Here is a 14,612-nt window from a genome sequence, read left to right as displayed (position 1 = left end):
AAAGATGACTTCATGAAACAGTTTTGTTTCAGAGCTTAAAGATTGTTTTAGAACAATAGGTTCAGTAAGTCTGGTTTCCATAAGAATTTGACGTTCTATTCCAATTTTTATCTCCTTTCAATCAGGATCCATCTATTGGGTCCCTGCTCAAAATGTTCAGTAATGGTAGCCGAGCTCAACCATTTCTTCTGGCCTCTTGGCAAGGGAGGTAATAGTTCATGAAGGCAAGTAGACTGCAGACCATTTCCTTCTCCAGTTCCTGGATCTTCTTCTTCTATTGCTCCAGGGGAATAGAGATCAATTGTGAAACACTTACATGCTGATATAGTTATATAGAGTTTTAGTTTTCCAAAAGAAAACCTTCATTCTTGTGGAAATTTGCAGACACACAGTAAGAACAGAGAGAATAGCATAATGAACTCTTATGTATCTATCGCCCAACTTCAACAATTACTAAAATTGTTTCTTCTACCCACCCACACCCCACACACAAGTTTTTTGGTAAGTGTGAAGTATTTGAAGTCTCAAACATCATTTCATCCAATTTCTTTTTTTTTTTAATGCAAAGTATTAGATTTTTTGTTTACCTTTAACCTTAACTCAGTGTGTCAACATAGTTTATCGTTTTGGGGACTTGCTATTGTTTTTTCTACCCCATGCTTTCCCTCTGGCTTGGGTTTTTTTCTTGCTGATGTATAAAGCCAAAACCAAACCAAACCCAGTGCCGTCGAGTCGATTCCGACTCATAGCGACCCTATAGGACAGAGTAGAACTGTCCGTAGAGTTTCCAAGGAGCGCCTGGCAGATTGGAACTGCCAACCTTTTGGTTAGCAGCCGTAGCACTTACCCACTACGCCACCAGGGTGTCCTGTATATCCTTTACTAATTCTTTGAATCAGTCAGTTACTCATAAACTCTTTTATTCTTTGCCTGTTCAAAGTGTTTTTATTTTGCTTTCAATCATTAACAGTAATTTGGTTGGGCATACAATTTTATGTTGACAGTTACTTTTCTTGTTATCTCTATTATTATTGATAAGAAGTTTGTTATCTAATTGTTTTTCCTTTAAAGATATGCTGATTTTCTCATTGACACTTCTATAATTTTATCTTTAGTGTTCTTAAGTTTCACTATGGTATGTCTAGGTCTGAATATGTCTTTTTTCCAGCTTGGTTCACTCTCTTTCTGAGGACCCATGCCTTTCTTCACTTCTGGAAAATTTCTGCTATTTCTCCAAATACTGCTTTTCTTATTTCTTCCATTTTGGCCCTCCAGTTAGATATATTTTGGAGCCTCTCAGTCTATCTCCATTAACCCCTAATTTCTTTTTCATGTTTTTTTATTCTTTTTGCTCAACTCTAGGTGAATTCTTTTTTTTTTTTTTTAATTTTTATTGTGCTTTAACTGAAAGTTTACAAATCAAGTCAGTCTCTCATACAAAACTTCATGTATACCTTGCTATATACTCCTAATTGCTCTCCCCCTAATGACACAGCACACTCCTTCCCTCCACTCTTCTCTTTTCCTGTCCATTCTGCCAGCTTCTGACCCCCTCTGCCCTCTCATCTCCCCTCCAGATAGGAGATGCCAACATAGTCTCAAGTGTCTACTTGATCCAAGAAACTCATTCTTCACTGGCATCTTTTTCCATCCCGTTGTCCAGTCCAATCCCTGTCTGAAGAGTTGGCTTTGGGAATCGTTCCTGTTGTGGGCTAACAGAAGGTCTGGGGGCCATGACAACTGGGGTCCTTCTAGTCTCAGTCAGACCATTAAGTCTGGTCTTTTTACGAGAATTTGGGGTCTGCATCCAACTGCTCTCCTGCTCCATCAGGGGTTCTCTGTTGTATTCCCTGTCAGGGCAGTCATCGGGTGTATCTGGGCACCATCTAGTTGTTGTGGTCTCAGGCTGATGTAGTCTCTGGTTTATGTGGCCTTTTCTGTCTCTTGGGCTCATAATTACCTCATCTCCTTGGTGTTCTTCATTCTCCTTTGCTCCAGATGGGTTGAGACCAATTGATGCATCTTAGATTGCCTCTTGCTAGCCTTTAACGCCCCAGATGCCACTCTCCAAAGTTGGATGGAGAATGTTTTCTTAATAGATTTTATTATGACAATTGACTTAGATGTCCTTTGAAACCATGGTCCCCAAACCCCCCGCCCCTGCTATGCTGGCCTTCAAAGCATTCAGTTTATCCAAAAAACTTCTTTGCTTTTGGTTTACTCCAGTTGTGCTGACCTCTCCTGTATTGTGTGTTGTCTTTCCCTTCACCTAAAGTAGTTCTTATCTACTATCTAATTAGGGAATACCTCTCTCCCTCCCTCCCCTCCTCGTAACCATCAAAGAATATTTTCTTCTCTGTATAAACTATTTCTGGAGTTCTTATAATAGTGGTCTTATACAATATTTGTCCTTTTGCAACTCACTAATTTCACTCAGCATAATGCCTTCCAGATTCCTCCATGTTATGAAATGTTTCGCAGACTCATCACCGTTCTTTATTGATGCATAATATTCCATTGTGAGAATGTACCATAATTTATCCATTCATCCATTGATGGGCACCTTGGTTGCTTCCATCTTTTTGCTGTTGTAAAAAGTGCTGTAGGGAATGTGGGTGTGCATATATATGTTCCTGTAAAGGCTCTTATTTCTCTAGGATATATTCCAAGGAGTGGGATTGCTGGACCCTATGGTAGTTCTCTTTCTAGCTTTTTAAGGAAGCGCCAAATCGATTTCCAAAGTGGCTGTACCATTTTACATTCCTGCCAGCAGTGTAGAAGTGTTCCAGTCTCTCCACAACGTCTCAAACATTTATTATTTTGTGTTTTTTGGATTAATGCCAGCCTTGTTGGAGTGAGATACAATCTCATTGTAGTTTTGATTTGCATTTCTCTAACGGCTAAGGATCCTGAGCATTTCCTTATTAGCTACCTGTAGCATTTCCTGTTAGCTACCTGAATGTCTTCTTTAGTGAAGTGCCTGTTCTTATCTTTGCCCGTTATTTAATTGGGTTGTCTTTTTGTAGTTGAGTTTTTGCAGTATCATATAGATTTTAGAGATCAGGTGCTGATCAGAAATGTCACAGCTAAAAACTTTTTCCCAGTCAGTAGGTAATCTTTTTCATTCTTTTGATGAAGTCTTTGGATGAGCATAGGTGTTTGATTTTTAGGAGCTCCCAGTTATCTAGTTTTTCTTCTGCATTGTTAGTAATGTTTTGTATACTGTTTATGCCATGTATTAGGGCTCCTAGCATTGTCCCTATTTTTTCTTCCATGATCTTTATCGTTTTAGATTTTATATTTAGGTCTTTGATCCATTTTGAGTTAGTTTTTTGTGTACGGTGTGAGATATGAGTCTTGTTTCATTTGTTTGCAGATGGATATCCAGTTATGCCAGCACCATTTGTTAAAAAGTCTGTCTTTTCCCCATTTAACTGTTTTGGGGCCTTTGTCAAATATCAGCTGCTCATATGTGGATGGATTTATGTCTGGATTCTCAATTCTGTTCCATTGGTCTATGTATCTGTTGTCGTACCAGTACCAGGCTGCTTTGACTACTGTGGCGGTATAATAGGCTCTACAGTCAGGTAGAGTGAGGCCTCCCACTTCGTTCTTCTTTTTCAGTAATGCTTTACTTATCTGGGGCCTCTTGCCCTTCCATATGAAGTTGGTGATTTGTTTCTCCATCTCATTAAAAAATGTCATTGGAATTTGGATTGAAATTGCATTAAATCTCCACATCGCTTTTGGTAGAGTAGACATTTTTATAATGTTAAGTCTTCCTATCCATGAGCAAGGTATGTTTTTCCACTTACGTAGGTCTCTTTTGTTTTCTTGCAGTAGTCTCTTGTAGTTTTCTTTGTATAGATCTTTTACGTCTCTGGTAAGATTTATTCCTAAATATTTTATCTTCTTGGGGGCTACTGTAAATGGTATTGATTTGGTGATTTCCTCTTCAATGATCTTTTTGTTGGTGTAGAGGAATCCAACTGATTTTGGTATGTTTATCTTGTATCCTGATGCTCTGCTGAACTCTTCTATTAGTTTCGGTAGTTTTCTGGAGGATTTTTTAGGGTTTTCTGTGTATAAAATCCTGTCATCCGCAAATAGAGATACTTTTACTTCTTCCTTCCCAATCTGGATGCACTTTTTTTCTTTATCTAGCCTAATCGCTCTGGCTAGGACCTCCAGCACAATGTTCAATAAGGGTGGCAATAAAGGGCCTCCTTGTCTTGTTCCCAATCTCAAGGGGAAGGCTTTCAGACTCTCTCCATTTAGGATGATGTTGGCTGTTGGCTTTGTATAAATGCCCTTTATTATGTTTAGGAATTTTCCTTCTATTCCTATTTTGCTGAGTTTTTATCATGAATGGGTGTTGAACTTTGTCAAATGCCTTTTCTGCATCAGTTGATAAAATCATGTGGTTCTTGTCTTTTGTTTTATTTACATGATTGATTAATTTGATTGTTTTTCTAATGTTCAACCATCCCTGCATACCTGGTATGAAACCCACTTGGTCATGGTGAATTATTCTTTTGATATTTTGTTGAATCCCTTTGGGTAGAATTTCGTTGAGGATTTTTGTGTCTAAGTTCATAAGGGATATAGGCCTGTAATTTTCCTTTTTTGTGATGTCTTGACCTGGTTTTGGTATCGGGGATATGCTGGCTTCATAGAGTGAGTTTGGTAGTATTCCGCCCTTTTCTATGCTCTGAAATACCTTTAATAGTAGTGGTGTTAATGCTTCTCTGAAAGTTTGGTAGAACTCTGCAGTGAAGCTGTCTGGGCCAGAGTTTTTTTGGGAGGGGAGTTTTTAAGTTACCTTTTCAATTTCATCTTTTGTTATGCGTCTATTTAGTTGTTCTACCTCTGTTTGTGTTAGTTTAGGTAGGTAGCGTGTTTCTAGGAAATTATCCATTTCTTCTAGGTTTTCAAATTTGTTAGAGTACAATTTTTCATAGTAATCTGATATGATTCTTTTAATTTCAGTTGTGTCTGTTGTAATATCACCCATCTCATTTCTTATTTGGGTTATTTGCTTCCTCTCCTGTTTTTCTTCTGTCAGTTTGGTCAGTGGTTTATCAATTGTGTTAATTTTTTCAAAGAACCAGCTTTTGGTCTTGTTAACTCTTTCAGTGGTTTTTCTGTTTTCTATTTCTTTTAGTTCTGCTCTAAATTTTTTAATTTTTATTATTTCCTTTCTTCTAGTGCGGAATTGACTCAAGGGCACTGGGTTTTTTGGGTAGTGCCTGAAGGTTTCGTTTGTTGCTTTCTTTCTATTTGTTCAAGTGGTAGGGATAATTCTTTGATTTTGTCTCTTCTTTTTTATGTGTGCATTTACTGAAATAAATTGACCTCTGAGCACCGCTTTCACTGTGTCCCAAAGGTTCTGATAGGAAGTATGTTCATTCTCATTGGACTCTATGAATTTCTGTATCCGATCCTTAATGTCTTCTATAACGTAGTCTTTTGTGAGCCATGTATTGTTCGGTTTCCAAGTGTTTGATTTCTTTTTCCTGTTGTTGATTTCTACTTTTATGGCCTTATGTTCAGAGTAGATGCTTTGTAATATTTCGATGTTTTGGATTCTGCTAAGGCTTGCTTTATGACCTAATATGTGGTCTATTCTAGAGAATGTTCCATGTGCACTAGAAAAGAAAGAAAGTATACTTGGCTGCTGTTGGGTGGAGTGTCCTGTATATGTCTATAAGGTTGAGTTGGTTTATTGTTGCATTTAGATCTTTTGTGTGTCTTTATTGAGCTTCTTTCTGGATGTCATGTCCTTCACCAAAAGTGGTGTGTTGAAGTCTCCTACTATAATTGTGGAGCTATCTCACTTTTCAATGCTGTTAGAGTTTGTTTCATGTATCTTGAAGCCCTGTCATTGGTGTGTAAATATTTAATACGGTTATATCCTCCTGGTATATTGACTCTTTAATCAATACATAGTATCCTTCCTTATCCTTTGTGGTGGATTTAACTTTGAAGTCTATTTTGTCAGAAATTAATATTGCCACTTCTGCTTTTTTTAGATTGTTGTTTGCTTGATATATTTTTTTCCATCCTTTGAGTTTTAGTTTATTTGTGTCTCTCAGTCTAAGGTGTGTCTCTTGTAGGCAGCATATAGATGGATCGTGTTTTTTAATCCATTCTGCCACTCTTTGTCTCTTTATCAGCGCATTTAGTCCATTGACATTCAGCGTAATTATGGATAGGTATGAGTTTAGTGCTGTCATTTTGATGTCTTTTTTTGTGTGTTGTTGACAGTTTCTTTTTCCCACTTAATTTTTTGTGCTGAGTAGTTTATATATTGTGTTTTCCTCTTATTCATTGTTGTTGATTTCATTTCTGCTAAGTCTCTATTTTTTTCTTGTATTTCATTTTGACGAGTAGGATAGTTGGTCTCCTTTGTGGGTACCGTAATAGTTACTCTTGTTTTTCTAAGTTTAAACCTAACTTTTATTTCTTTATATTGCTTTGTCTTCCTCTCCACATGAAAGATCTATGACTGCATTTCTTAATTCCTCTTTATTATTTTATGTGGCCTTCTTTTACACAATGACATTTCTGTTTCCCTGTTTTGAGCATTTTTTTAAATCTTGATTTATTTTTGTGGTTTCCCTGTCTGGGTTAACATCTGATTGCTCTGTCCTGTGTTCTCATCTTGGGTTGATACCTGATATTATTAATTTTCTAACCAAAGAACTCCCTTTAGTATGTCTTGTAGTTTTGGTTTGGTTTTTACGAAATCTCTAAACTTCTGTTTATCTGGAACTGTCCTAATTTCACCTTCGTATTTGAGAGACAGTTTTGCTGGATATATGAGTCCTGGCTGGCAATTTTTTCCCTTCAATGCCTTATATAAGTCACCCCATTGCCTTCTTGCCTGCATGGTTTCTGCCGAGTAGTCTGAGCTTATTCCTATTGACTCTCCTTTGTAGGTAACTTTTCGTTTATCCCTAGCTGCTCTTAAAATTCTCTCTTTATCTTTGTTTTTGGCAAGTTTGATTATGCTATGTCTTGGTGACTTTCTTTTAAAAGCTACCTTATGTGGAGTTCACTGAGCATCTTGGATTGATATCTTCTCATCTTTCACGATGTATCAGGGAAGTTTTCTGCCAACAAATCTTCAACGATTTTCTCTGTATTTTCTGTTATCCCTCCCTCTTCTGGTACTCCAATCACTGGTAGGTTATTTCTCTTGATAGAATCCCACATGATTATTAAGGTTTCTTCATTTTTTTTAATGATTTTATCTGTTTTTTCCTCAAATATATTGGTGCCAAGTGCTTTATCTTCACGGTCTGCCTTCCACTTGCTCATTTCTGCTCCTCTGACTTTCTATTGAGTTGTCGAATTCTGTAATTTTATTGTTAATCTTCTGAATTTCTGATTGGTGTCTCTCTATGGATTCTTGCAGCTTATTAAATTTTTTATTATGTTCTTTTAATTTCTTCAACTGTTTTATATATGTGTTGCTTGGCCTGTTCTGCATATTGCCTGGTCTCCTTCCTGATGTCTTGAAGAGTTCTGTATACTAATCTTTTCAATTCTGCATCCCGTAACTCCAGGAAGACACCTCCATCCAGAAGATTCTTTGATTCTCTGTTTTGAGAGTTTGTTGAAGTGATCATGGTCTGTTTCTTTATGTGGTTTGATATTGGCTGTTGTCTCGGAGCCACCTATAAGTTACTGTATTAATTTATTTTATGTTTGCTTACCGTATCCTAGTTTCTTGCTTTGTTTTGTTTTGATATGCCTAAATGGGTTGCTTGAGTGAGCTAGCTTGATTATTTTCACCTTTGGGGCTCCGATGTCCTGTCACCAGATGGCTAGAGCTGTTATCAGGTATATGTTCTTATGAGCCCATTCACTTTTCTTGTGTGTATTCAGCTCAGGTGTCCAGGTAGCTGATCATCAAGTGTGTGGTACAGGCTCTGTCCTACAGTCTTAGAGGGGCAGGGGTGTTTGATATAGTACCAGTATCTGGTTGCAGCAGAGGGTTACGCTCTGAAGAAGGCAGGGCGCTGAGAACCATCCCCCGAGTGTCTCTGAAGAAAGCACGTCCCTCTTTCCTAAAGCGTGCAGGTAGTTGGGTTCTGCAGACGGACCATGGGCACCCAGTGCTTTTGGTTGTAAGGACTGGGAGGTACCCTTGGACCCCTGTCATGGGGGCTGGATGACCTGAATGGAGCCACTAGTCCTTAGGCCCCTGATTTGGGTAGGTGAAGACCCTGTTTAATAGGCACAGCCACGTCAAATATGAAACATCTACCTCTCCACTGCACAGCTTAAACAGTCACAGTCTGCCAGCAAGGGCTTATTTTTCTGGAATAGGCCCACACAGGTCCAGGCAGTGGGGAAAGTTATTCAAATTGCATGGACCGTTTATGCCTGGACAAGAGTTGCTTCTGTCCTGAGCTCCCCAGGTTAGTGGAGCTGGCAAATTATCTTTTCCCCCGTTGTGAATTTATTCCTTCTCCATATCCAGGAGCATAGCTCAGGGTGCTCGAATGGGCCTATTTCAGGCCCAGGTAAATCCACAGCCACTGAAGTCGGCTTGGGGGCGGGGGTCGCAGTAAAATATATGTAAGTACTTAGATTTTGCCGAGAGCACCGTTCTTCTCTGGTTCCACAGTTGTGGGTAGGCTGTGTGGCTGGCTGCTTCTCCCTGAGGAAACTGCAGCCGAACGCCTCCACCAGCCTGCCGTAGCCACTGTTGGGAACGGTGCCTGAGGGATCCCAGCGATTCAGGTCCAGCAACTCCTCTCTGCTTTGAATGGTCTCACTCTCTTGCTGCCACTTAGTCTGTTTTCTAACTTTGCCTTTGATGTTCAGGACTCCTAGCTTGTCATAAATATAATCATTTCACTTGATTTTTTTAGGTCTTTGTTGTAAGAGGGATCACCGGAAGCATCTGGCTATTCCGCCATCTTGGCCCTGCCTCTCTAGGTGAATTCTTGAATGCTGTTTTCAAATCTCATCTAATTACATATTTCATGTCCAACATTAATACTCATTGTTTATGTTCTTGTTTCACTACTGCATACTTCCCATAATTTAAAGACACTTTTTTAAAATGGAGGCAGTGTTTTAATTTATCTCTTTGAACATGCTTGAAGAGCTTTATTAAAAGCTTCCATGAAAATAATTTGACCTGGATTTAGTTCATGGTCCAACTTTTGATTTTATTGCCTGTCTTTCTTGCCATTAGATTGATTTATGTGTTTTGGAAATTTAGTTTGTAGGCTCATTATGTTTTGGAGGTTTTTAAAAAAAAAATTTTTTTTCCTTCCTGTCTTTTCTCTATGTCCTGCCTACATGTTCTTGATGGGTAGACCCTCGAAGACCTGCACCTCAGGGCAACTGTGTCTAGAAGAAGATCCAAGTAATGTGGCTTGTCTGTCTTGGTCCAATCTCTGGTGGAAAAAAAAAAAAATTCTTGCCCAGAAATTTATAACTATGAGCTTGCCTTCGCTTGGGTGTGGAGTTTGAATTTATAATATTTGGATAGTTTGGGAAATTAACATTAAAATTACATTAAGTAATGGTAGTACTCCTGGGATGCCAGGAAGAAGTAAATATAAAACACTCTGGGGGTGATGTCCTCAAATCAGGCTACATAGGACTCTCTCCTTCAAGCACTGCTGATGATGAGCTTATAATTGAAAATTTAAAAACAGATGAGGAAAGAATCCACAATGAAATGAGATAACAAACAGAAATGGCTGAATTAGACCATCAAGAATTTCATATACTAATATTATCTTATGAAGACTATATGTATATTTAAAATTATTTAATTAAAATAAGGACTCAAACCATGAAAGATGGTCTGTCAAAAAAAGAACAGAAAGATTTATTCACCAGAATTTATTAAATGAAAAAATCTACAAACAGAAATTAAAACTTTGCCAACAGTTTAGAAAACAGAATAAAGTACAATTAATGAATGAATTGGTAACTGGAAGATCAATCTGAGAGAAAAATGATGAAATATGAAAGAGGAGGTAAGACGCATGAAAGATAGCCTGAGAAGGTACAATTTATATCTACAAGAAGTTCCAGAAGGAGAGACTAGAACAGGGAAAAGCACTGTTCAGAGCACTTACAACTGTGCTTTTTATAATTACTGAAAGCCACGAAGCATTGTATCTGGGAAGTAAAACAGTTAACAAGCAGGAACAATGAAAAGAAAGTCACACTTAGACACATCACAGTTAAAATTGTAGAGGACCAAAGAAAAAGGGAAAATCTTATGTAAAGTGCTCAGCACATACCTCAGTATACCAGTTGCCTTTGAGTCCACTAGGCTTCATGATGACTCCATGTGTGTCAGAGTAGAATTGTGCCCCTTAGGGGTTTCAGTGGCTGATTTTTCAGAAGTAGATTGCCAGGCCTTTCCTCTGAAATCCCACTGAGTGAACTTGAATCTCCAACGTTTTGGTTAGCAGCTGAGCATGTTAACTGTTTGCTCAGCAATGATAGGTTAAAAATGGGAGCTATAACTGCTTGTTAGCCCCAACTTTCTTTAAATTTATTTTTTCACCCCAACTTTTCTATCTCCAGTTTTAGTGGTGTGCTCCATGAGGCCTAGCAATACGACCGTGGGCTCCTGGTCAGCTTCCTTTCCTCCGTTGCAGCTATCCCAAGCCCTCATTCCTGCATACCTCCATCCACCTCACTTGCATCATGTGACCTTGTCTCTTGCTTCACAGAGGAGCAAGTATGTGGTTTGTAGGTGAATCATCTCAGTTTTGTAACTTCATAACTTCTCTATGTCCACATGAGTTCTTTTCTCCTTCTCTGTCCCTATCTTCTGTCTCAAAGGAAAAACTATGTCTCTTCCTGCTGAGAGTGCATTCTTCTCCCTGGGCTCTAAATCCCAATCTCTTTTCAGTGACCTTGTTCCCTTCAATTATCCAACCCTTCTCCTATATTTTCAGCATGTTTGTATTACCTCCTTCTTCTGAGCATATAAACATGCCCTAAGGGTTAATGTGATCAACTGTTAACCAACAGGTTGGCAGTGCAAGTCCACCCAGAGGCACCTCAGAAGAAAGGCCTGGCAGTCCACTTCCAAAAAAATCAGCTGTTGAAAACCCTTAAACCAAAAATATCCCCTGAAGTCTTCTTAAAACCAAACAATAGTTTAGCTTAACTAGTAAAGAGTATCTGTCCTGAGCAGAGTGCTCTTTTAAGATCTAGATATATGAAATTAAACTGACAACAGCAACTTGAAAGATTAGATGGGAAACTTAGGGGGCAATGAGCTTATGTTAATGAGGGAGGAACAGTCTGAAAAAGGAACATGAGAATATAATCAGTGTCACTGAATTGTATGTGTAGAAATTCTTGAATTGGTGTATGTTCTGCTGTATATATTCTGAACAACAACAAAAATAAATTATAAAAAAAAATAAATAACCTAAAAAGAAAAAGAAAACCCGGTGGAGCTCAGTTCTGCTCTGACACGCATGGGATCACCATGTCAGGGTCAGCTCAACAACAACTGATAATCTTTCCCATCTTTAGAAACCTGAAAACCATTGCCGTGTTCTTCGCCTCAGAGCAGCTTCCCTATTGTCACAACTTTCTTATCTCTCATTTGCCTTCTTTTTGATTTTGTTTATTTTTAGTGTTGCCTTCACAGTCTACTCAAGTTTGGCTCCTGCAGTACTCAAGTTTTGTTCCTGCAGTGCGGCACTCATTTAAAGCTATTCTTTCAGAGGTCATCTGTTTATTACCTTGAAATTGCCAAGTCCGGTCGCCATTTCTCGGTCTTTCTGGAAATTCTCTGCTCCCTCATTTCTTGGCTCTTCCTGGTCTTGCTCAGTCTCCTTCTCTGGCCATAAAATTTGAGATTTTCTTGGTCTCTTGTCCTCTTCCCTTTTAAAAATATCAATGTTTCAATCAGACACAATTTCAATTCTTGGTCCTACTAATTAGCGGTTGTGAGAGCTTGAACATATATATGTATATATATAATTTTTTAAATCTTTTTTTAAATTGTGCTTTAGATGAAGGTTTACAGAACAAACTAGTTTCTCATTAAACAGTTAGTATACACATTGTTCTGTGACGTTGGTTAACAACCCCATGACATGTCAACACTCTCCCTTCTCTACCTTGGTTCCCTATTACCAGCTTTCCTGCCCCCTCCTGCCTTCTAGTCCTTGCCCCTGGGCTAGTGTGCCCCTTTAGTCTCGTTTTGTTTTATGGGTCTGTCCAATCTTTGGCTGAGGGGTGAACCTCAGGAGTGGCCTCATTACTGAGCTGATAGGGTGTCTGGGGGCCATACTCTCAGCATTTCTCCAGTCTTTGTCAGGCCAGCAAGTCTGGTCTTTCTTTTTGAGTTAGCTCTGTCCGGGACCCTCTATTGTGATCTTTGTCAGAGCAGTCAGTGGTGGTAGCTGGGCACCATCTAGTTGTACTGGAGTCAGTCTGCTGGAGGCCGTGGTAGATGTGGTCCATTGGTTCTTTGGACTAATCTTTCCCTTGTGTCTTTAGTTGTCTTCGTTCTCTCTTGCTCCTGAAGGGGTGAGACCAGTGGAATATCCTAGATGGCCGCTCAAAGGCTTTAAGACCCCAGACACTTCTCACCGTAGTAGAATGAAGAACATTTTCTTTATAAACTGTGTTATGCCAGTTGAGCTAGATGTTCCCTGACACCACGGTCCCCACAGCCTTGAGCATATTTTAACCCAAGCCTCAGTTTCTCCATCCATAAATGTCTACCTCAAAGCGCTGTTAGGATTAAATTAAATATGACTGTGTGATATGCCCGAGGACAGGGACTAGCACACAGTAAGGACTCAGCAGATGGCAGCTGCTTTAGTGTTTTCTTCTTTTACTTCCTCTCCCTTTTTATCTCTCCTTTTTATCTTTTCTCTCCCTCTCTTCTTAAACATAAGAGTAGCTGGATGTTACCAAATAGAGATTGTTGAACAAAAGTCCAGCTAAACAAAAGCCTGATCCTTCAATATTGGTTGTTTATCACCCTAAGAAAAACCAGACTGATGTAATAAGAAATTTCTTAGCCTGTGGAAAAAAACTCTGATATTGCTCAAGTGAGGGTAGGGAATAAAAAGGGGAAACCACCCGTTATATTTATTCTTCAGTGTTTTGGTATAATGAAGTTGGTTTTTACTCTTTATAATTTCAGAAATTTTGAAGAATCTGAAGATGAGTTGAGAGATTTAGTAGAATCCCTAGAAAAACTTGCAATTTCCAAAGAAGAAGAAAAAAAAGAAGCGGCTTCAGGTTCCTCTAAGGATGCTAAAAAGTCAGGAGGAGAAGGGATAAGCACTCAGAAATTTCACATTAAATGAATGGAGAGTATTTCTACTCCATTTAATGCTCCATTTAACCCCCATCAAAATGTATGTTGTTGATGAAGTCCGAGGAACGTCAACAACCATTCAAAATATACAAGGGTGATTTTTGTATTTTTTTCTTAAATAATAAGTTAGTGTTTGTTAACTATAGTAACTGTCACAAATGTCATCATTGTTCACTTTATTGCAAGAGTTTTCTCAGTAACCCTAAGGATTTGTTCATTTTTCTTTGACCTTAGATAATAGAACTAACGTTTAAGCCTAGAAATGAACACTTTCACTTTAAAATTTCTATTAAGCAATCTTTCAGATAATATGTGTGTTAGGCTGAATAATGCCCCTTCCCCCAAGATGTTCATGTCTTGATCCCTGGAATAAGTGAATGTGTTATGTTACATGGCAAAGGGGAATTAAGGTTACAGATGGAATTAAAGTTGCTAATCAATTGAGCTTAAAATAGGGAGATAATCCTGGATTATCTGGGTGGTCCCAGTGTAACCAGAGGGGCCTTAAAAGTGGAAGCAGGAGGCAGAAGAGCGAGTACCAGTGAGGTGGCAGCGTGAGAAGGACTCGGCCTGATGTTGCTGACTCTGGATGAAGGAAGGGGACCATGAGCCAAGGAATGTGGGTGGCCTCGAGAAGCTGGAAAAGACAAGGAAATGGATTCTTCCCAAGATCCTCCAGAAAGGAACACAGTGCTGCTGACACCTTGATTTTAGCCTAGTGAGATCCATTTTGAACCCCAGAATTGCAAGATAATACGTTGTTTTAAGCCACTAAATTTGTGGTCATTTGTTTCAGCAGTTATAGAAAACCAGCACAGTATACAAAACTCTTTCATTTAAAATAAATGAATCTGCTATTTTATAAAACTGTGATTTTGAAATTTCTTAAGTTATATTGAAAACACTGTTTTGAAGCTGATTTTGACACAGAGGGCAATTGAGCAAGGAGAGGAACAAGACATACCATGTTAATTATGCACTAAATAATAATTTATTTTATGTTTTATCAAGTTGTTTTCCAATAGTTTCATGTTTATAGATTATAAACTTTTTGAGGGCAGAGACTACATCTGGTCTTTGTATTTTATGTTTTTTTTTTTTTTTTTATATATATATAGTGTTTAGCACAGTGCCAGAAATGTTTCCTGAGTGAATGAATGCTAATACAGTTTCCTCATTAAGATTGTAAATTTTTCAGCCAGGAAACTAGACTTAAACTTTTTCGTATCAATTATCATAACAATCCCAATGTTGAACATGTACTTGAAAT

General features: G+C 38.5%; 1 protein-coding gene across 1 annotated transcript in view; it reads left to right on the top strand.

Moving 5' to 3' along the window:
- Window positions 1–14,359, top strand: part of NEK5 (NIMA related kinase 5) — a 164,092-nt gene extending 149,733 nt beyond the window's left edge. Inside the window, exon 22 of the mRNA XM_003412576.3 lies at window positions 13,166–14,359. Coding sequence (XP_003412624.2) covers window positions 13,166–13,331 — 166 coding nt within the window. The 3' untranslated portion in view covers window positions 13,332–14,359. The remainder of the gene's footprint in view (window positions 1–13,165) is intronic.
- The last annotated feature ends 253 nt before the right edge of the window (window positions 14,360–14,612 follow it).

Source organism: Loxodonta africana, chromosome 17 (assembly GCF_030014295.1).
Source record: "Loxodonta africana isolate mLoxAfr1 chromosome 17, mLoxAfr1.hap2, whole genome shotgun sequence".
Classification (NCBI taxonomy): domain Eukaryota; kingdom Metazoa; phylum Chordata; class Mammalia; order Proboscidea; family Elephantidae; genus Loxodonta; species Loxodonta africana.
The sequence above is the reverse complement of the archived record's forward strand: the minus strand, read 5'-3'. Positions and strand labels throughout refer to the sequence as shown.